At 47.2% G+C, this 22,542-nt stretch overlaps 1 protein-coding gene across 1 annotated transcript; it reads left to right on the top strand.

Moving 5' to 3' along the window:
- Positions 1-1,734: 1,734 nt before the first annotated feature.
- On the top strand, positions 1,735-21,898 carry cul2 (cullin 2). The gene is made up of 21 exons (XM_079754808.1): positions 1,735-1,821; positions 2,810-2,950; positions 3,579-3,681; positions 4,017-4,111; positions 4,799-4,904; positions 5,549-5,631; positions 5,959-6,055; positions 6,749-6,859; positions 8,202-8,364; positions 8,733-8,857; positions 9,174-9,281; positions 9,643-9,702; positions 9,872-10,000; positions 10,297-10,383; positions 11,263-11,415; positions 11,564-11,641; positions 11,768-11,834; positions 19,018-19,220; positions 19,508-19,609; positions 19,717-19,833; positions 20,994-21,898. Exons 2-21 carry the CDS (start codon positions 2,832-2,834, stop codon positions 21,123-21,125), a joined length of 2,238 nt encoding a protein of 745 aa, XP_079610934.1. The 5' UTR covers positions 1,735-1,821; positions 2,810-2,831; the 3' UTR covers positions 21,126-21,898.
- Positions 21,899-22,542: the final 644 nt, after the last annotated feature.

The following is a 22,542-nucleotide window of genomic DNA, read 5'->3' on the forward strand; positions in this document are numbered from 1 at the left end:
ATGGCCCTTGATGGAAGCTCCTGAAGTCGATGCTAAGTGAAAGATTAAAGAAGATACATTATTCATTTATTATTATTATTGGTGTGCTCTAGAGTCTAATTATTGTGCTGAGGAATGTGCAATGGCTTACATCTACGGGATGATATAGAAAACCTTCCAAGCCAATTTATAAATATGATCTGTAATAACATTGTTTTAAGTACATTTCCTTGGTCTATGATACTTACTGTATTGAGTATGTTTGGTAGGCAGCACTACTGGGGCATCGCTTGGCTTACCAGGGTGAGCGGCCACTTCTGTTTTTACTTTCAACAATTCAGGAAAAAGTGTTTGGGGTGGAGGTGATAGAGTTGACGATGGTGTACACTGGGTTTGATTCCTCCTGAGCAGATACAGTATTTTTTATAAGCCAACGTTACTTTCCCAGAAATTAATGTTGATGATGAGTAATATTATTAAATTGTAGCATACTGCACAGTTAGCCTTTATACTGTACTGCAACTATACTCTACTGCCATTACCTGTAGTGTCGCTTTAGAGGACGCTCTCTCTTTTAGGAAAGATATATCAGGTTAAGGTATTCAAGGTATATTGTAACAGAATATAAATACATACATTTTAACTGACGTTAGTGGTATTCATGTATACCTGTAGGCATTCATGTGAAGTGCGGATCTCCTTCACTTCAGCCTGCTCCATGTCCTGCAGAACAACTTTCGTTTCTTGGCGAATAACAGCCTACTGTCGTTATTCACCTGTCGTTAACTAGGGTTCACTGGGTAGTAGTACAAGATTGGCAAAATTACACGTTTTTAACCTCTAACCTCTACTTACAAGATAGATCATGAAAACTGTAGTTGCGGCTCCCTCTCCTGGCCATGTATATTTCAGTCTAATGCTAAATACCGTGTCATTTATTAATCTGTCAATAATTAGTTTGCTACCATAAAGTTTGAAAAGCAGTTCGTAAGCGTGAGTTTAAGCTTTGACCTAACGTAGAACTTTTCCTACGATATATTTGAAGCATAACAACAAATATTCGAAGCACATCAGCAACAACAACACATGTGTTAGCAACTGCTGTTGTGTTGTAGTCACTTACGTCAAATGGTGACGCGTTGTGAGCAAGATTACCGTAATCAAATGTCACGAATAAAAGTATGAAAGTGAACCGTGAAAAATTTAAGACGAGGGTTCGAAGGGAAGTGCAACGGTTTTATTGGAGGGGCACGCACGTGAAGGTTTGTATTAGTCCAAAAATGATCGAGCCTGTCAACGAATTCTGATTGCAGTTCCGCACCGTATGTACACTAATGTTACTGTGATTAATGGCGAATTGTTACCAACAAGCTGTTGAAGTACAGTAAAATTTAACTCTCGGTTAAAAAGGATAAAAAGGGTGCATACCCTTTTGATTTTAAAATATATTTTCAAAATTGTATGTATAAAACATTATGTTGATAACCGGTACGCGACATAAAAAATAATGTCCTAAGAGGATGCCGTAGGTAAGACGATACCATTGCAAGGGAGGGTTGTAGTCAAATGTATGCTATTTTAAAGGTTGAATAAGTCTAGAATGGATTATTTTTGTTTATAACAACGAATTATTAGATTCATATTTCGTAATATTTTTTATTTTTATGAAACCAAATATTATATTTAATACAAGTATACAGGCACCGCTTGCCAAAACACCCCTCCAGCTGATCTGATGGTTAATTCCTAGAGGTAGCGTAATGGAAGACCTGTAAGTGGGAGATATCAATTCTGTGACAGCGGTGAAACTTGAGTTTTGTAACAAGTAATAAGTGTTTTGAGGTATGTGACATTCAACACTCAACATTTGACCTCGTTAACTTTGATTTGTTGACAATGATACCACGGGTTACTGTGTTGTCAGAGCATTATAGTTAAAATGCCAAAGAAGAAGCCCATTTGCTAATGTTAGCTAGGCGAGTTCTTGCTAGCAACTAGCCACTGGCTGCAAAACTGCAAGGGAAACTCTATGGCGTTTAGCAAGAAGAAGTAGCGTGTTAGCTTAATGCTAGATAGCCTTGTTAGCGATCCTTCCTATTTTGGGAATGGTATTTCGCTAGCTTGTAACTCAACATTTTCATAACTAGCTGTTATAGCTTTTTAAATAGATCGTTCATTGACATACTTGTACATTTCACTATTTAAGATTGATGTCTGGTTACCATAATGCCATACATGAATGCAATGCGGTATTGCAATGTTTTCAAACGTCAAGTCAACTGGGTTTAATACCAAGATGCAACAGCGGGCCTAGTTCACATTCATTTAGAACATCATTGTGTGTGTGTGTGTGTGTGTGTGTGTGTGTGTGTGTGTGTGTGTGTGTGTGTGTGTGTGTGTGTGTGTGTGAAATAATCGTTCTCGTTTTATGTTCTGTTATAGCTTTATTGATGTGTTATGGTTACGACATTTACTATGTATGTAGGTGTTGACTTTGTTGGTGACAATTAATGAACTTGACCGCACGGTGTCTTTGGCTTCCTAGTTAATTTCCCCACTACATATGCGGTAGTGTCTGTGTTTTCGAATCATACTTCATACTTTGATATTTTGAATGTTGTCATGTGAACCCAGCCATAGACATTTTCTCACCACAACATGGGCCTATATAAATGACAAATGATGTTATTCAAATGGCTTTCCATCATGGCTACATTAGAGTTGCACAGTTACATTGAATCATAAAAATAAATGAACTGATAGGAAGTGACTTTCTCTTTCAATGTCCTGTGTTTCTGCCTGCTGATTCTGTGTATTCTTTTCCTGACAGGCCTACAAGGAGAAACCATACAATGTCCTTGAAGCCGAGGGTGGTGGATTTTGATGAGACATGGAACAAACTACTGACGACAATCAAGGCAGTTGTGATGCTTGATTATGTGGAGAGGGCCACATGGAATGACAGGTTCTCGTATCCTTTGCAAAGCCCTGGATTTAAAAGTGAAAGCTATTTAGATGTTGTTGCAGCCACATTATGACTTGCTAAATTGGGTTTATGTAGCTCAAAAGGTGGAGTGGTTGTCATTATCAAAAGGTCACTGGGGCATTTGATTCCCTACCGAATCTGTTGGGATGTTTCTAAGGCTATTCTTTTTTTTTTTTACTTACCCCCTTGGAATAAAAACATCAATACTGAACTAGTGAATGATTTACACTGTCTACATTATCGATACATATCAACTTGAGGGCGGACTTTAACAACATGCATATTTGATAAATGTATTCTTTAAGAGGTACACGGTCCAAAATTCCTTTTAGAATTGTCTATCCAGAAAAGTAATTTTACATGCCAGACACAATTTTAATATTGCCAAGCATTTATGTAATATCTAACACAGAATTTTCAAAACAGTTTGTCAAGTGTATCCGCCATTGGCTGGTGGTAGATGTTCACTTGGCACCCTGTTTGGGAATACCTTGCCTATGTACATTTTACAGTCTAACATTTCCATATTCAAAGCTATTCTGTTGTGTCAATTAACTCTAACACACACATTTGAGTATTTGTCGTCACCGTTTATTCTTAACACCCACACCAGTGATATATATGCCCTCTGTGTGGCCTATCCAGAGCCACTTGGGGAACGGTTGTACACAGAGACCAAGGTGTTCCTTGAGAACCATGTCAGACAGCTCTATAAGGTAAGCATTGAGCCTGCTAACACGTCATGTACACACAGCAAGGCTTTACATGCATCAATCGACTTCCTATTGCTAATACAATCGTATTACGTCATAGTTACAACACTGCAATAAGTCAACAAACAGTGGGTACTCTTTAAACCTTCATGATAATCGATTTCATGATCAATATAGTTGTTCTGCAAATCCATCCAGCATTGGTAAACCGAATGGCACTTCCTAATTGTATTGATGATTTCTTTCTTCTATCCCTACTTTGCAGCATATTTGAAATGGCGTCTCGTTCAAATGATCAATATCCATTAAGTATCACTGTGTGTGTCTGTGTGTTGCAGAAAGTCCTGGATTCGGAGGAGAAGGTTTTGATCATGTACCACAGATACTGGGAGGAGTACAGCAAGGGGGCTGACTACATGGACTGCTTGTACAGGTGATATTACTGATCCCTACATTCAGATGGTGCTTCTTTTCAAAGTCACCAAAAAATTGAGCAGGGATATCTTTCCTAAATCTGTGGACGACCACAAAAACCTAGCCACCTGCAATTAAAAGAGCACAATGTTATATTCACTCAGTAATGCTATATGTTGATATCACAAGCCAGGATTAGATGGCACAAACTGCTATTTTCCTGATTCATTATTAGTATCTTTATATCAATACCGCCTATGACGCCTATCTCCTTGCCATCAACGCCATGCTGTCTTAGCCGCTTGACACTGTAGCAGGTGTTAAGCATTGTGTGTGTCTGTGGCGTGGCGTGTGGGGGGGGGGGGGGGGGGGTGTTGGTTGTGTGTGCAACGATGACTAGGAGTAGACGACACAGGCTAGGAAGATTTGTACCATGTCCAGATGAGACATACTCCGCAGCACACAGGGAGCTCATTGACTGCAGCCTAAAACGGTGAGAAGGCTTTTCATCGATCATTTCATTGTTTGACAAGAGGGCGTACTCGGTAGCGCAATGACCTTCTGGTGTGAAATGCTGGACCAAATGCCGAAGTGGTGCCCAAAGGCTTTGGGCTTTGTCACGCCGATGTCATTGAAGCACTATTACAACAGCTGGGTTAATCTCCGCCCTTCCCAAACACAACTCCTCTATTCTTTTCTCGTTCAGGTATCTCAACACTCAGTTCATCAAGAAGAACAAACTGACGGAGGCAGACTTGCAGTATGGCTACGGAGGAGCAGACATGAATGAGCCCCTCATGGAGATCGGAGAGGTACAGACTCTCGATCTACATGAACATTTGCTGATTACTGGAGCCAATCAAGTGACCCAAACCGTCTTGCGCAAGACAAATTGTGGCAAAGATGCCATTCTTAGGTTCAGTCACTTAGTCCATTAATGCTTCCATTAAAGCCCACTGTCTATAAAGATAGGCTACACTTAACCATAGACTTATAGCCCAATTCATTGATCTCAGTTATAGTCTGCAATGCTTCATTTGGTCAAAATTTCTTAACAGTAGGCGAATTACAAGGTACCCTGGCCTAAACAATATCCCAACTAAAGCACACTTTCACTGGATAGATCTTATGTTTTAAACAGTCCCCAACGGATACAACAATTACATCTCTGTTGAGATGTGTATCCCACTAGCTCTAACACATTTAAGAAATGCAGGTGAACTGTGAGGCCAGTTTTGCTCCGGTGTGGGTGTGATACACATAGCCTGAATGAATCACAGATGAAATACGGGTAAATAAGTGTAGACTATCTGGAGCTTTTTGGCCCATAATTAGAAAAGCGCCTACAAAGTCATACATAAGCACTCGGAGAGATTTGATTTGTGTGTTTGAATAAAATTGTGGTTGATTTCTTGCATCCCTGGTGACGACAACCTCTCTTGGCTTGTGTTCACAGCTGGCGCTGGACATGTGGAGGAAACTGATGATCGAGCCACTGCAGGCGGTCCTTATCCGGATGCTTTTAAATGAAATCAAAAAGTCAGTTCCTTCAGCACCATGCTTTTACTGGCCGCTTTTATTTCCTCCCCAAGAACCATTGTATGACATGATGAATTAGAGTGATTAGTTATCAATCATCGGAGAGAGTTCAAAGACATACTCCATCATGCTTCTGTTCTGCTGCCCTTGATGAGTTGGCCGGCGCACTGGTGCTTAAATTAGAGCTTTTGCTTGAAACGTGGCCAGGCATATTTAATTCTAAGTGAACCAATCAATGGCCTGTGTCCCTGTCTTGTAGTCTACAACTCCAAGTGGCCCAGTCCTATGGTAGGACCCAGCCTTATATTTGTCTTAATGTTGTTGCAGTGACCGATGTGGTGAGGACCCCAACCAGAAGGTAATCCACGGGGTTATCAACTCCTTTGTTCATGTTGAACAATACAAGAAGAAGTTTCCACTTAAGGTGAGCCCTCTGCCATTGGCTGCTGTCACAAGATACATGGACATGTGTTTAGTCAGCTATAATTTACATTGATCTGACACTTTGTGAAATTTGAGACCTTGTTGTTAATTCGTTTTTGTTGGAATGAAACAGACTTTTTCTCTTCTTTTTTGTTAAACTGGGTGAATCACACTAAGGGAGAAACTGAAGATGTGGTCTAGCTAGATAACATTGTAGCGAGGAGGAAAGCACAGACTTAAATGTCTTCTGGACGGCTGCTCTCAGATGTGCCTTCCTTTGTTCACTGCCCTCCTAATGGAGCGTAGCTTCCTGACGCACTACATCCGGTACTCCTGAGATTTTCGGCCACTTGCACTCTACTAAATGACCACGTGAGGAGAAACTGTTGACGGCTATTAGGGCAGGTGTATAGTATCGTAGGTTTGGATGCTTTACATTTATGATGGGATGAATGTTTCACCATCAAATCTTTTGATTTACTGTTTATGAAATGTAGTATTTAATGTACTTTTGGTATTTGTACGTTACATTTTTACAAGTCAATGCTGTATGATACACAATTCTATTTACTGCATTTCTGTTTCTTTACGACAGTGTGCGTGTATATGACTCAAATTCTGGCTTTGTTTGTACATTGTGCCTCCACTTGCCTTTCAAGCCATGTGGGATTAACCTCCTTCTCGCATTCTCCAGTTTTATCAGGAGATCTTTGAGGGGCCGTTCCTGACGAAAACGGGCGAGTATTACAAACAGGAGGCATCCAATCTACTGCAGGAGTCCAACTGCTCACAGTATATGGAAAAGGTATGTTTGTGTGTGTGTGCTATGATTGTGCATGTGCTATGATTGTGTTATCAGGCAGGGGATTACACAGCCAGGGATTGCTTATGTCGCTACTGTCAATCGGGCAACGTTATAGGTTAATCTTGTGTATTAGCCATACCGCTAAACTGCCAGGAACGAGATCAGAACCTCCACTAAGCCCACCCACACCCTCCACCCCTCTGTGTGTGCTGCAGATCTGTTCCAACAATCAGATTATGATGATGAATTGATGTACAACAGCAGCATCAGATAAGAGCCAGCAGGCCCCAGTGCAGGGCTTTGCCCTTACGCTCCACTCAGGCCCGGTTGAGGCACAGTGCTTTATTCCACACTGTTTTGATTAGAATTGGAATTCATTTCTTCAACACCCACAACCTTAACATATGGTTACATGTCTAGCAGATGCTTATGCATATAATATTACAAAAAAAGTACATTGCCTTTCTTTTTTTAAATGATATTCTCCTCAAAATAATAGCACAGGTTTCATTCACGTTCAAATGCAAAATACACAACGGACTAAGAATAGGCATTCTTTTAATTATTCATTGAATTATGTATGTGTGATTATTAAAATGTAGGCTAAAGTACAGTGGAAACAAAAGCCTAATGAATATACATAAGGATGATTCAATTAAACCACAATGAAACGTGTCTGAACACAATATTCGGCTCCTGCATTAATTTACTGACTATGAATAGCCCACACCTACATGGTTGGTTCTATGAGCTTGAAATAAGCCACTTTAAAGTGCAGTAATGTGAACAAAGTATTTAAATTTGGCATGTTCCAACTGCGGAATATGGTTGCAAATCTTTGGCAAAAAATACACCAAGCCTTTAGTGATTTCCTGTCACCCATCTAAGTGAGATGAAAAATGTAAAAAAAATATGCTCAATACAGGCATCTCATTTACTGCTGCCATACCATATCTCAGTTCGTCCTGAATAGCTTCGGTGTTACCCAACAAACCACGCGTGTTAACCAGTACAGTAGTTTTGGGATGTGGACTGTTCCACCCCTAATATTCTCACACATGTACCGTCAGTTCTTTGGTAATACTGTTGTTACAGGTCAATCACTTGTGCTTTGGTGTTGCAGAGCCAAATTAAACTCACTATGTTGATTTGACTAAGCAGACTCTTGTTAAGAATTTGAGAATAGTTAGTTCTAGTATAGAGTTCATTTTGCTTCTAGAACAAGTTTGACTGCTGCAACTGTCAACACAATCAGTGTATTTTCCCAAAAACAACCCCATTCCCATGAACCTCACTGACCTCTACTTCCCTGTCCTCCTTTGACTCCCCCCCCCCCCCGCAGGTCTTGGGGCGGTTGAAAGACGAGGAGGTGCGGTGTCGGAAGTACCTCCACCCCAGTTCCTATGCCAAAGTCCTCCACGAGTGCCAGCAGAGGATGGTGGCCGACCACCTGCAGTTCCTGCACGGCGAGTGTCAGAACATCATCCGGCAGGAGAGGAGAGAAGGTACGCGCCGTGGCCACGGAGCCCCTCTGCGCCTGCTTTGGGGGTTGTTGACTCCAGATCCGGTGCCGCTTACATTTTCGCCTACCGACTTATGAAAGACAATGAATGCTCAAGGTTGGGACACATCGCTTGTAGTGAAACCATGGTCAGCCTGGGTCTCCACCAGCGGTTTGCTGATGGAGGTTTTTATTGTAGTTACCGTTGATTTGATAAACAAAGCGAAAGCTTGGTTGCAGTTTTTTTCAGTTCAGTATTGGCCATGTAAAGGAGAAGTGAAACCCAACAATCATTTTTTTATTGTTGTTAATATGCTTATATGATCTTCAACATATTTGTGTGTGTCTTCTTTTCTTCTGCTGACCCTCCAGACATGGCCAACAAGTACACCCTGTTGCGGGCCGTCTCCAACGGTTTACCTCACATGATCCAGGAACTACAGGTCCACATCCACAACGAGGGCCTCCGGGCAACCAGTAACCTCTCTCAGGAAAATGTAATGCAGCGGCTACTGTGTGTCTGTGTGTGTGTGTTTGTGTATATGTATGTTTTTGACTCGTCTTTAGAGCATGAGAACCCTGCACTTTTATTATTTTTTTACCCATATGCACTTTTACTAAGCTGTTGCTCCTGTTCCCTTTTCATGTAAATACATGCGTGTGAAACATGTTTCCAGTAAAATGCCTCCTGCCACTTCTGACAGTTGGAGTGACTTATCTGCTCTGTTTTAGTGCAAAGTCAATGTGTCTAACGACCAGTCTGTATACTCCATTCCAGTCTCCATTGTCTGACCCTTGCCCCTGCTTCAACAGATGCCCACCCAGTTTGTGGAGTCCGTTCTGGAGGTTCACAGTAAATTTGTCCAGCTCATTAACACAGTTCTGAATGGAGACCAGCATTTCATGAGCGCTCTTGATAAGGTACTTCATATACAGGAGGGACTGCTCACTAGTCGCGATTGGATGACTCTTATTCCTCATCTATCTATCTGTTCTGTATAGTTCGATTTGCAGGTCATAATTCTGAACCTGAACTCTCTTTTTGGTTGTTTTTGTTCAGAATTTATTTATATGTTTTAGACCAACTCCACCCAGACCACATGTAACAACATTTATTTTTATCTCTAAACAATTATTGTAGTTAATAAGAATATATTTTAACAAAAGTCTTACCTGAAGCTGTAACATGATGCATGTGTAATATAGTTATAAAATCCTTTGGGTGATAATATGTTTGTTTGGATGGAAGAGTATATTGTAAAAACCTCTGTCCTTTGCTCAGGCTCTGACGTCCGTAGTCAACTACAGAGAGCCCAAGTCCATCTGCAAAGCTCCTGAACTGGTGAGTGGGACGGACACACACACACACACACACACACACACACACACACACACACACACACACACACACACACACACACACACACACACACACACACACACACACACACACACACACACACACACACACACACACAGTGACCCCCGTTCCATCTCCATTCCCCATGCAGCTGGCCAAATACTGTGACAATCTGCTGAAGAAATCTGCCAAGGGTATGACTGAGAACGAGGTGGAAGACAAGCTGACCAGCTTCATCACGGTCTTCAAGTACATAGATGACAAGGATGTCTTTCAGAAGGTGACACCCGGCTAACCCTCTGGGCCAATCTCGTTATTTGAAAATCAATCATGCTTGCTGCGATGATGGTATACAAAAGGGTGAACTCCTGACAGAATAGGAGCCAATACCAAATGAGTCTTGAGTGTGTCTCTCAACATTGCCAAATGCCATGTAGTAATACTTTGTTATAATTCTAATAATGCTACTTTGTTATAATTAGATTGATTAAAGGTTCCCCTGTTCCCTGGATCACTGCCAGATACACATTTCAGGTGTTCTGTCATTTTCTAAAAGCAATCGTACATTATTTCCAGTTTTACGCCAGAATGCTAGCGAAAAGGTTAATTCACGGCCTGTCGTTGTCGATGGATTCCGAAGAGGCCATGATCAACAAACTAAAGGTAAGCACGCCTCAAAATGACAAAAAAACCCTAGTACTATTTATCATTGTTATAACACGACGCCTCAAATCATATCATTTATCCTCTGTCCTTTGTACCGTGATGACCCCACCGATCCTGGAGCTTGACTGAGCACAAAAGCGTCACGAGACATACAGAGTGTAGCCTTGTGCTGCATAGCTCTTTGGCCTGCTCTACCATTCGCGTCTTCGGCACCGCAGTGGCCTGTCGGGGGAAACACTTTGGTTCACTGCGATTATCAAACGTTTTAGCTGTTGATGTTTTTGGGATCATGCTAATGTTATAACACAAGTCAATTATTATTTCCACCATAGCTGGCCCGAATACATAGTTTCAAGCTTTGGATAATTGTGAGGATTTCCGATAGAATATCCAAATGTCCGGAGATAATAAAAGCATCTTTCCCTTCCTGAATCTGAGCCGGCGTAGATCACTGCTGCAGAATCACATTTATATCAAATTATCGTTTTTGTTCATGTCCAATGTGATTTTACTGGAACTGGAGCCAGTAGCCAACAGCAGAGCAGACGGTTATATCGATGACTAAGGACGAAGTACTTACTATGAAAAACCCACGCACAAATGCGTGTTCATTCAAAGATTCTTGTGTGGAGGACCGCGGTGACGTGCATCAAAATTCACCTCCGGCCTAATTTAGCGTTTAGCTGTGCATAGTGCATCGGTCCCCTGCGCGTCAGACTGGCTCTATGTAGCAGCTCTCTAATTAGAGTGGGAGTGTATCCTTACAGCTCGAAGCTATACGAGGTGATGCTTTTGTGCTTAGTGTAGCCCACTGACTAACCCCCATCAACAATGAAGAAGCACAGATTGCAAATGGCCAAACTCTTAACGTTACAGCAAGCATGCGGCTACGAGTTCACCAGCAAACTGCACCGAATGTACACGGACATGAGCGTCAGCGCCGACCTCAACAACAAGTTCAACAACTTCATCAAAACCCAGGAGACGGTGGTGGACCTCGGCATCAGCTTCCAGATCTACGTATTACAGGTGAGGAGGGAGAGCACACACACACACATTGGGCGTGCAGTGTTTTTCAGCCAATATTAAATGAGATGGTTGGGTAGAGTGGTGAATGGTACAGGGATTATGTCATTGTTTTTCATGAGGTTTGTATGTGTTTGTTTGTGTTTTCCAGGCGGGTGCCTGGCCCCTAACACATGTCCCCTCCTCCACCTTCGCCATCCCCCAAGAGCTAGAGAAGAGTGTACAGATGGTGAGCTGTCACTTACTAGAGAAAAACACAGTCAGGCATGGTGTCCGTGGCAGGGAGCTGAGGCCATGAGTCTATGAAAAGGGCTCTTTTGCAATGTGTCATGTCTGCCGCTGTCTTCCTTTACAGTTTGAGTTGTTCTATAACCAGCACTTCAGCGGGAGGAAGTTGACCTGGCTGCACTATCTTTGCACAGGTAAAACTCCCACACACACACACACACACATGTACGCAGTAGGGGTGTGCACTGGTACACGTGTAACCGGTTAGTAAATCATAACCGTTTAGGAAAAATCAGTGAACGAAAACCGTAAAAAATATATATATATATCACCGCGCCATTGTTGCAATGGGAATCGCGACGGCCCATACTTTCAACATAAAGTTTACATATTTACAATTCAAAAGCCTTTATTCCACAGATACTCTAGGGTCTATAGCATATAACCGCGTTGTCTGATTACAGTTTAATTCATTTTCCACAATTTACCAGCTCTCGTTTTGAAGAATATTCACTGCGCCATTTGTTTCAATGGGAATCGCGACGGTCTCTACTTTCAACATAAAGTGTACACATTTATAATTTGAAATTCGTTCCAGCCTTTATACCACAGATACTATAGGGTCTATACCATATAACCGCGTTTTCTGATTACAGTTTAATGTAACAGTAAGCTGACAACATCCTAATTAACACCGCAACTGCAAATTAACCACATGGAGATAACCATGGAAACTGGTCAAACAAATTTTCTTTTTGCAATCATTCTGCTCGCGCATCCGCTGTGTTGATAAACAAATAATCCCCCTATAGCGCGACTGCGGTCCACTTTAAAAAAAAATAAAAAATTAATTCATTAATTAAAAAAACGTGTACACGTGTTACGGCCTCCAAACCATTAAATAAAATACTCAGTGGCTCAAATTGGAGACCCCAACATAAAAGAAGGACACCAGAAAATAAGATGTTTTAACAGGTTTTATTAACCAGGTTTTCCCACCAGGAAATAAATATCCTTAAATGGAATCATAGCTGAAATGCAATATAAATACTTCACCAAATAAAGAAGTCCGCAAACCAAAAGGGACCTGGAGATGCCAGACAAACTCAGCAAAATGGAGGGGGGGCCAGGCCACCCCCTATAGGGACGTCGAGGCTGGCCCCCCTCCCTGCCTGACAAAACCACATTATAAACGAAAAGGTAGGACTGCCGGCCATCTCCAGGCCTAAATCGAAGATCACTGAAAGAAAAGGGTATTTAACCAATCATACTGTGGGACTAAGGTGTTGCCGGGTCTGTGTTTTTCAAGCAACTGACTTTGCTGGCTTTATACAACAAGCTGGTAATTGGGCGGTAGCGATCTCAGATTTGCTGCAGGTGTGTCAGCCTGAGTGTGCCAGCCTGACGAGGAAGGAAAGACATGGGGGTTTAGGCACAGCACAGTGATTGGATGTCTGAGTGAGTGAGTCATGGCCACGCAACAACACGAAAAAAAAAGGAGTCGTGTAACAGTTTACAATTTTTTGTAACCGTTCACAACCCTAGTACGCACACACACGTACAGATACACCACTTTGTACACACACGTACTGTAGGAACCCGGTCCCTACGTGTCTGGTTTCACGGCAAGTACCACGCTCTGGAGTCGGGTTTAAGCCGTTGTCGGCGTTTATTCACAGGAGTTCAAAAACAGACAAGAACGGTAATAGGGAGCTAGGGTCTCCGTGAGCCTCGTAGTCTCTGGGGCCTCCGTGAGCGCCTCCGTGTCGTTCTTAGCCCTTGTCTCTCGGAGTCAGTCCTCCGCTCCCTTTTTAGAGGTCTGCCCGCACGTGTCCTCCCTCCGGCCAGGTGTCCCTCATCAGGCTGATGGGGGTGAGGGGTGTGTTGCTCTCTGCCGCCGGCTGGTGGATGGCGGCGGTACACGCCCTCCACCACAAGCCCCCGGACCGTCCTGGTGGGGGGCTGGATGCCACACTCCTTCACCGCTTGATGAAGCCCCCGGTTGGCTGGGTCCCAACCCAGGCAGGCATCCCGACGTGACAGGGCATCAGCGTTGGCGTGCTCCTTGCCCGGTCGGTGGTCCACCTTGAAGTGGAAGTCCTGGAGGGCCAGGAACCACCTCGTCACCCGGGCATTGGTGTCCTTGGCGCTGGCCATCCATTTCAGGAGGGCATGGTCGGTGACCAGGGTAAACTCCCGACCTACCAGGTAGTACCGGAGCTTACCCACGGTCCACTTGATGGCCAGGGCCTCTTTCTCCACCATGGAGTAATTCCTCTCATTGGGCAGGAGTTTTCGGCTGATGTAGGTGATTGGGTGCTCCTCTCCGGCCCGGACCTGGGACAGCACTCCCCCCAGCCCTACTTCCGAAGCATCTGTGTGCACAATGAGGGGTAGAGCAAAGTCAGGGGTTAGGCACCGGCTCCGAGCATAGGGCTTCCCGGAGTGTCCCGAAGGCCTTCTCGGCCGCCTCGGACCACCTGATCCGGTCGGGCAGGGCCTTCCGGGTCAGGTCATTGAGGGGGCTGGCCAGCGTGGCGAAGCCGGGTATGAACCGCTGGTAGTATCCTACCAGCCCTAAAAACGATTTCACCTGCTTTTTCGAGGTGGGGCGGGGCCAGTCCCGGATGGCGGCCACCTTGCTCTCCTGCGGCCGGATGTTCCCCCGCCCTACCTGGTACTCCAGGTAGGCCGTCTCCTCCAGCCCGAGGCGGCACTTGGCCGGGTTGGCGGTGAGGCCGGCCTTCCGTAGCTCCCCCAGCACGGCCCGCAGCTGCCGGAGGTGGACATCCCAGCTGTCGCTGTGGATGATTACATCGTCGATGTAGGCGGCGGCGTAGGCCCGGTGAGGCCGTAGGAGCTGGTCCATCATCCTCTGGAACGTGGCCGGAGCTCCGTGGACGCCAAAGGGGAGGACGGTGTACTGATACAGGCCCCCCGGGGTCGCGAACGCCGTCTTCTCCCGGGCGGTCCGGGTCAACGGCACCTGCCAGTACCCTTGAGCTTGAGCATTCATCCCACCTCCTCCTGGATGGCCTCCCGCCGAGCTTCCGGGACCCTGTACGGGGGGACTCTCACCGTTACCCCTGGCGCCGTCCGGATATCGTGGTGGGCGACCGATGTTCTCCCCGGGATCTCCGAGAACACGTCCTGGTGTTGCAGCACTATCTCGTCGAGGTCCTGCTTCTGGGCCGGGCTGAGGTCCTCCCCTACCGGGACCACCGGGAGTTGGCATCGGGCCGCCAGCGCGGGGGGTGCCGGGTCTGGAGGGTCCACTCCCCCCCCTCCACTGCTTCAGGATGTTAATGTGGTATAGCTGGTTGGGCTTGCGTCTCCCGGGCTGTCGCACCCGGTAGTTCACCTCCCCCACTCGTTCAACCACCTCGTATGGCCCCTGCCATTTGGCTAGGAATTTGCATTCCGCCGTGGGGACCAGGACCAGTACCAGGTCTCCTGGGCGGAAGGTGCGCAGCTGGGCTCCCCTGTTGTAGACCCTCACCTGGGCCTGCTGTGCTCGCCGTAGGTGGTCTCGCACGATGGGCCACACTCTGGCCATGCGGTCCCTCACCTGCTCTACGTGGTCCAGCGTGGTGCGGTGGGGGGACGGCTGGCTCTCCCACGCCTCCTTTGTGAGGTCCAAGATTCCTGGGGTCTTCTCCCGTACAGCAGCTCGAACGGGGAGAAGCCGGTGGAGGCCTGGGGCACCTCCCCCACGGCGAACAGGACATGGGGCAGCAGCTGGTCCCAGTTCTTCCCGTCAGCATCCATGGCCTTCCTCAGCATCTGTTTCAGTGTCTTATTGAACCGCTCCACAAGGCCGTCCGTCTGGGGGTGGTACACTGACGTCCGTAGCTGCTTGACCTGGAGGAGGCTAAGCAGTTCCTTCATCACGCGGGACATAAAACACGAGCCCTGGTCTGTCAGGACCTCCCTGGCTATCCTTACCCGGCTAAACAGAAGCATGAGCTCCTTGGCTACCGCCTTGGCTGTGGCCGCGCATAGGGGTAGGGCTTCGGGGTACCTGGTGGCGTAGTCCACCAGCACCAGGATGTACCGGTGTCCCCGGCTGGTTTTGGGGAGGGGCCCCACGATGTCGAGGGCTATCTGGTCGAACGGGGTCTCTATGATGGGCATTGGAATAAGGGGGTTTCTGGCCGTGGCTCGAGGGGCTGCCCGCTGACACTCGGGACACGCCTGGCAGTGCCGTTCTAAGTCCCTTTTTACCCCTGGCCAGTAGAACCTTGCTAAAATCCGGTCCCTGGTTTTGTCCATGCCCAGATGGGCTCCCTGGAGGTGTGTGTGGGCCATAAAGAGCACCTTGCTGACATACGGTCGCGGTACCACTAATTGTTCCCTCACTCCCCCCTCTCCTGCCGCTACTCTGTATAGCAGCCACCCCCCTTGTGCTGAAGTGTGGGAGCGGTGGGTGACTCACCGAGTCCCGGGCCTGTCCGTCGTGGACCAAGACGTGGCTCCATGCGTGCTTTAGCGCCTCGTCTCGGAGCTGGGCAGTGGCGAACTGGCTGGGTCGGGTCGAGCCTTCCCCCCTTCCCGGTAGGAAGTCCGAGAACTCGGTGAGGGGGGAACTCTCCTGCGCCTCCGGGGGGTCCGGCCGCTCGGATCGGGGACCCCGGCGGAGAGGGCCCGTTCCCCACGGAGTCCAGGTCTTCCTCGGTTCGCCTGGTGGCCCCGTAGGCCTGTCGCGCTCCCCTCACCCCTCTGCGGGTTGGTTCTCTCCGGCTCCGGCGTTCGCGCGCTGGGTCCCATAGCCGGTGGAAAATCGGGCAGTCCCTCCCGATAAGCAGCGGTACCGGGAGGTGGGGTACGTTCCCTGCCCGCGTCGTGAACACCCCGTGCGGAGTCCGGATGACGACGTGGCAGGTCTCGTATGTCCGGGTGTCCCCGTGTACGCAGGCCACCTCTATGGGTACCCCCCCCTTCCCGCCCGCCAAGTCGGGGCGGAGGAGAGTGACCACGCTGCCGGTGTCCAAGAGAGCCTGCGTGTCCTGGTTCATCACCCGCGCCGGTATGGTCGGGCTTCCTGACGTCCCCTGTGTCCAACAGGTCGCCAGCCCGCAGGGTCGGCTCGTCCCCGGGTCCGCGTAGGCCGACGGCATCGGCACGTCTCCGTTCCCCGGGCAGTCGCGGGCGAGGTGGCCGGGTTGGCCGCACCCGTAGCAGCGCCTCCACTCGCGCCTCTCCTGCGTCCAGCTCGGCGGGTCGGGGGGATGTCCCGGGGCCCCGGCCATGTGTCCCCGTGGGTCCCGGCGGGTCTCGGCGCGTCGTGGGGTGGTCCCGGTTCTGGCGCTCTGTTGGGCCACCTGTCAGTTCTCTAGTCGCCGGATCAGGTCGTCGACTGTGTCAGGGTGGTGGTGGGCCATCATCTGTCGGGCGTCCGGCGGGAGCCGACAGAGCGTATTGTCAATGATTACTCGGTCGATGGGGCTGGGTCCTTCACCAGCCGAGTGTACTGGGCGATCTGCGTCCGCACGGCGTCCCGAGCGTCGAACCGCCAATCGTATACGCGTTGCGCACGGGCCGCGAGGTTGTGGCCGTAGTAGGCCGGGCGGTCTCCGCCGGTAGGTCCTGGCTCGCCTGCTGGGCGGGTCCGGTGAGGAACGGGGCCAAGATATGGGCCCACTGCTCCTCTGGCCAGCTTTCCCTCTGGGCGGTCCGCTTGAATACCTCGAGGTAAGCCTCCACGTCGTCGTCGGGACCCAGCTTGGTGAGCCGGCTGGTCGGGGCGACGGTCGGGGCGGCGTGGACGGCGTGTTGTGTGAGCCGTAGTACGGCCTCGCGGAGCAGGGCCAGACTCTCCATGGTCTCCCGCTGCGCCGCGGCGGCCTGCACCTGGAACTGCTGCTGGCGCTGGGTGTCGTCGGCTCCGTCTGGGTGCTGCATGCTGTGAGCGGGTACTTCACCGTGAGTTGTAGCGGGTTCCAAGTGCCTGCATTCTCCACCATATGTGGGAACCCGGTCCCTCCGTGTCTGGTTTCACGGCAAGTACCACGCTCTGGAGTCGGGTTTAAGCCGTTGTCTGCGTTTATTCACAGGAGTTCAAAAACAGACAAGAACGGTAATAGGGAGCAAGGGTCTCCGCGAGCCTCGTAGTCTCTGGGGCCTCCGTGAGCGCCTCCCGTGTCGTTCTTAGCCCTGTCTCTCGGAGTCAGTCCTCCGCTCCCTTTTTAGAGGTCTGCCCGCACGTGTCCTCCCTCCGGCCAGGTGTCCCTCATCAGGCTGATGGGGGTGAGGGGTGTGTTGCTCTCTGCCGCCGGCTGGTGGATGGCGGCGGTACACGCCCTCCACCACAAGCCCCCGGACCCTCCTGGTGGGGGGCGGGATGCCACAGTACGTACACACCCACGCATACATGTACATACACACACACACACACAAATATACGTACAAACATGTACAGATACACCTACGTACACGTACACACATACACACGTATGTACACACATACACCCAAACGCATACATACACACGTATACACATACACACACATACACACTGGTGATAGATTACAATAGTCATGACCGAAGAATAACATCTTAAGAAGCTTATTTAAAAAATTTGGACTAAACACGCAAGGGCATTAATGGTGCAACCAGCGACGTTCGCACCCCATCACAAAATACCCCCTGTCCAACATAGTGCACACACACACACACACATGTGGCAATTAAAGGCTCAGGCCGTAATCCTGCCGAAATTAGAGGCCTGGAGTGAAAGGAATACCCGGTCCTGTGTTTCAGTGGTTTAGCCTGCAGAACAGCCTTCTCTCTTTGGCACGCAAGCCGTTGGGTTCAGCGCGGCCAAGCGGTGGCAACGTGTCGGGGAGTTGGTTCACCACCTCACCGTGGGATTTGACGCTAACATAGGGTGATGGAGGAAACATACGTTTACCAGACACTGACACCCAAACAGGTTCTTGGGTCGCCTTGGTAGCGTTTTTTTTTATGTTTCCATCTGTTCGCCACATATAAAACAAACGGCTGTCGAGGGAGTTCTATTTTCACACAGGGATACCGTGCGTCAGCAGTATCGTGTTGACGAACGTTTATATACAGTGGAATATATCCAGTGCCCCTTCTGGCCATTGTTCCTGATTATTTTCATTGGTTAGGGTCAATTCAAAAGTTTTTAAAGTGAGGTGTCGCAACTGATGCAAAGAACACAGAATACGCCTATATTTTTATAATTCCCCCAAATGAGGGATGACGTCAGATCAAGAAACAAATACCAATATAAATTGCATTGCAAAATGTGTCAAAACACAAGAACACCTTTTGTTACAAAATCGAATCAAAATAAAATCTGAACTAAAGTAAAAATGTGAAAATGATTGATAGTCTTCCCCTATGTGGCCTACAGGTGAGGTGAAGATGAACTACCTGTCCAAGCCTTACGTGGCTATGGTGACGACCTACCAGATGGCCGTGCTGCTGGCCTTCAACAACAGCCTGACTGTGGGCTACAAGGAGCTGCAGGACGGCACCCAGATGAACGAGAAGGAGCTGCAGAAAACCATCAAGTCCCTGCTGGATGTCAAGATGCTCACCCACGACTCTGAGAAGGTGTGTGTGTGTGTGTGTGTGTGTGTGAGACAACTCAACGGGACACCTCCTTTTGTTTTTGCATATTAGGTGTTGCATATAGTGATGTCAACTACTGCTGCTATAATTGTATTCTGTTGCCACAACCCTATGTTTTTGAGGCAATACCTGTCACATTGTATGACATCTAAAGAGGTATTTGGCACGATGTAGGGTAAAGTCAACCAGGCTGCCACTGCATGCACTGTGAGACGATAACAAAAGCCTTCTGGTGGTGAATATTAATTCACTTCAACTCTTTCCTGCAGGAGGACATCGAACCCGAGTCCACGTTTTCACTAAATATGAGCTTCACGAGTAAAAGGACAAAATTCAAGATCACGACGTCGATGCAGAAGGACACACCGCAGGTGAGATGAAACGCACGGACACACAGTTCTTGGCCATGACCCGTGGAGATCGTCTTGTTGTGATGCCTGCTGCTGAGGCTCAATCCCTTCTACTCTGCACCTCGCAGGAGATGGAGCAGACGCGGAGTGCTGTGGACGAGGACCGCAAGATGTACCTCCAAGCCGCCATTGTGAGAATCATGAAGGCCCGCAAAGTGCTCCGGCACAACGCCCTCATCCAGGAGGTGGGTGGGAGCTACAACTGTGTAGTCTTGCGTGACACGCGCACAATAAAGCAGACCATTGGCCACTAGAGTGGATGCTAAACCTGGGCAAAACGATAAAAGTGCAATAATGATAATCCATTTTTAGTTCAACAGTTATTGTTCTGTCTTTGACATGATGAAAATGTGTCGAACAAAAAATAGACCAAAATCCAACATGATTTCCCACTGTCATTTTAACAAGGAAGAGACGTGGGGGAAGTTAGAAAGTTGGGAGTGTTATTCCCAACAACAGAAAATCATGTTGTTGGGAATAACAAGTATGTCCCCAGCATACCAAACAGGGCCCCATCAGAGGGAGTAGACACTGTGTACAGGTGGGTGGAGGTGGGTAAACCCAGATGGAATGTGGCCATAAATACACATGGTACATTTAATTGTGATTGCTTGAGGTAGACTTGCCCTGGCAATCACGCAGAGGTTGGCTACAACAAAGGATTTTTTGCGGAAATGACCTTAAGATAAAAACAAACGCAGAGACTTTCACGACACACTCACGCTCTCTCAGGGACAGATCATTGTGAGACTCAGGTCGGAGCATGCCTACACTTCAAGAGGTGTATAGCTGGAAGCTGTTGGCCCCAGTTCACAAACACTAACTCACACACTTCCATACATGCACCGCTCTGGTATGCCACAACCGTTTTATATAAGTTTAGGCAGCGTGCAAACGGTGATCGTGTTTCGTCTCCCTCACTACCATACTTATGTAACTGTCGGTCTTTGTTGCACCTTGTTTTGCTCTTTGGTTGGTTCCACTTGTGTTCCACTTGTTGTTATCTACCCTCTCCCGCCTGCTCCACCAGCATATGTGCATATATATTTGTGATGTGCCCATCAGATCTGGCGGCATAGCTGGCCTCACCTGGCATGTTGTGCAACAAGCCTGAGTCAGGCACATCGTTAAGACCATTCCACTTTATAACGGCTTTTGTTGTGAAATGTTTTTCATCTTTTATTCTCAATTTAAAGGTAAGGGTCAAATATAAAATAGAATCGAATCGAAAAGTCTGCGACCAAAAAAATACGGTGAAACTAACTGAACCTTTGGCTCCCCTTTTAAACCGTTTCACCCCAAGTGTGACCACATACGAAAACTAACATGGGTCGTGTCTCGGCAGGTCATCAACCAGTCCAAAGCCCGGTTCAACCCCAGCATCAGCATGATCAAGAAGTGCATCGAGGTGCTCATCGACAAGCAGTACATCGAGAGGAGTCAGACGTCGGCGGATGAGTACAGCTACGTGGCGTAGACTGAAACAGACAGAAAACGACACCGCGCAGAACAGAGGCCTGGTCGGGGAAGCACCCCCCCGCCAGACCGTCCATCCACACTGACGGCGGACGCAAGGTTATAATCCTCTAGGAACACAGAAAACACAAAAAGACATCCTCATCCTCATCATCATCTGCATCATCCTCATCCAATGGATTTTGACTCTGGCTGTCTCGTGTGACTCCCACGGAGGGGACCAAAGCAGGACTGGAGCCTCCGTCACTGGCGTGGCCGGTTGTGGGGGAAAGAGCAAGAGAGAGAGAGGGGGGGGTCTCAGTGATTCACGTTAGGCAGCAAACAGACACAAGCCCAACCGCCTCCATCGATAATTTAGCGCCATGGCCCCTCCCCCCTCAGTCTGTTTTTATGCTGTTTACAACATCACCAGTGCCACGCACCCGTGCGTCAGTGACGAAAATAAAGTAATGCCTAACAGCTTCTTGTGCAAAGGAGCTGATTAAACACATTAGATTGACCTAACCAGGATACACATAACTAAATGAAAGAAAAAACAATCTGGAGAGGAATGGGAAAAGAGTGAGCTGTGTGGTGACTAGACACATAAAACGTTTTTTTTTTCTCCTCCGTTTTGCAGTTGTTGTGTGTTTCCTTTTTTTAACGTACCAGACATAGAAAAAATATTGTAATAAAACTGGTATACTGACTATTGTATCTTCTTTCAAATGTAAAGAAAAAAAATGAGGTGACAAACGAGATTATGCTGCTTGTCAAATAAATAAATAAACAACACAGGGTTTTTTATGTAAACATTTGTTTATTTGTTCCAGTTTAACTCTTGGAATGCCTCCATTTCTTTATGTGTTGACTGTTATTTATTGTGTTCATACAAGCTATGGTCTGACAGGCCATTGAAATTGTAAATGTATTGGCTTTAAACTCGAAAGATAAGCATTTAGTATAGGGTTAATTAGTAAATATTTTTAATTAGAGTTTGTGGTCTCTTCCACTGACAGCCGCTTGTCGACGCTGTGTAAAATCAAACGAGATTGACTTGGTAGATTCAATAGAAAGTCAAGATAATTATGACCCCGACGTGATTTGAACACGCAACCTTCTGATCTGGAGTCAGACGCGCTACCGTTGCGCCACGAGGCCCTTGCTAAGACGCTGGCTTTTAATTCATAATTATTTTAATAAACGACAAAAATTGGCATCTAGGATGAGTTCATAAAGTAAATAATTGAATCGTGCCACGAATCAGCGAGTCGTATCGCATCGGCAAATTGTATTGATTAATAAGCCAAAATTACGAATGAAAAATATCTTAATTCATATTTAAGAAAAAAAAGTCTTGACATAAGTAGTATTTATGGCAAATTTGGATGAAATCTCACTATCTCATCATGCTTTTATTACCTGTGGTCATAGCTACC

The sequence above is a fragment of the Pollachius pollachius genome, assembly GCF_949987615.1.
Source record: "Pollachius pollachius genome assembly, chromosome: 17".
Classification (NCBI taxonomy): domain Eukaryota; kingdom Metazoa; phylum Chordata; class Actinopteri; order Gadiformes; family Gadidae; genus Pollachius; species Pollachius pollachius.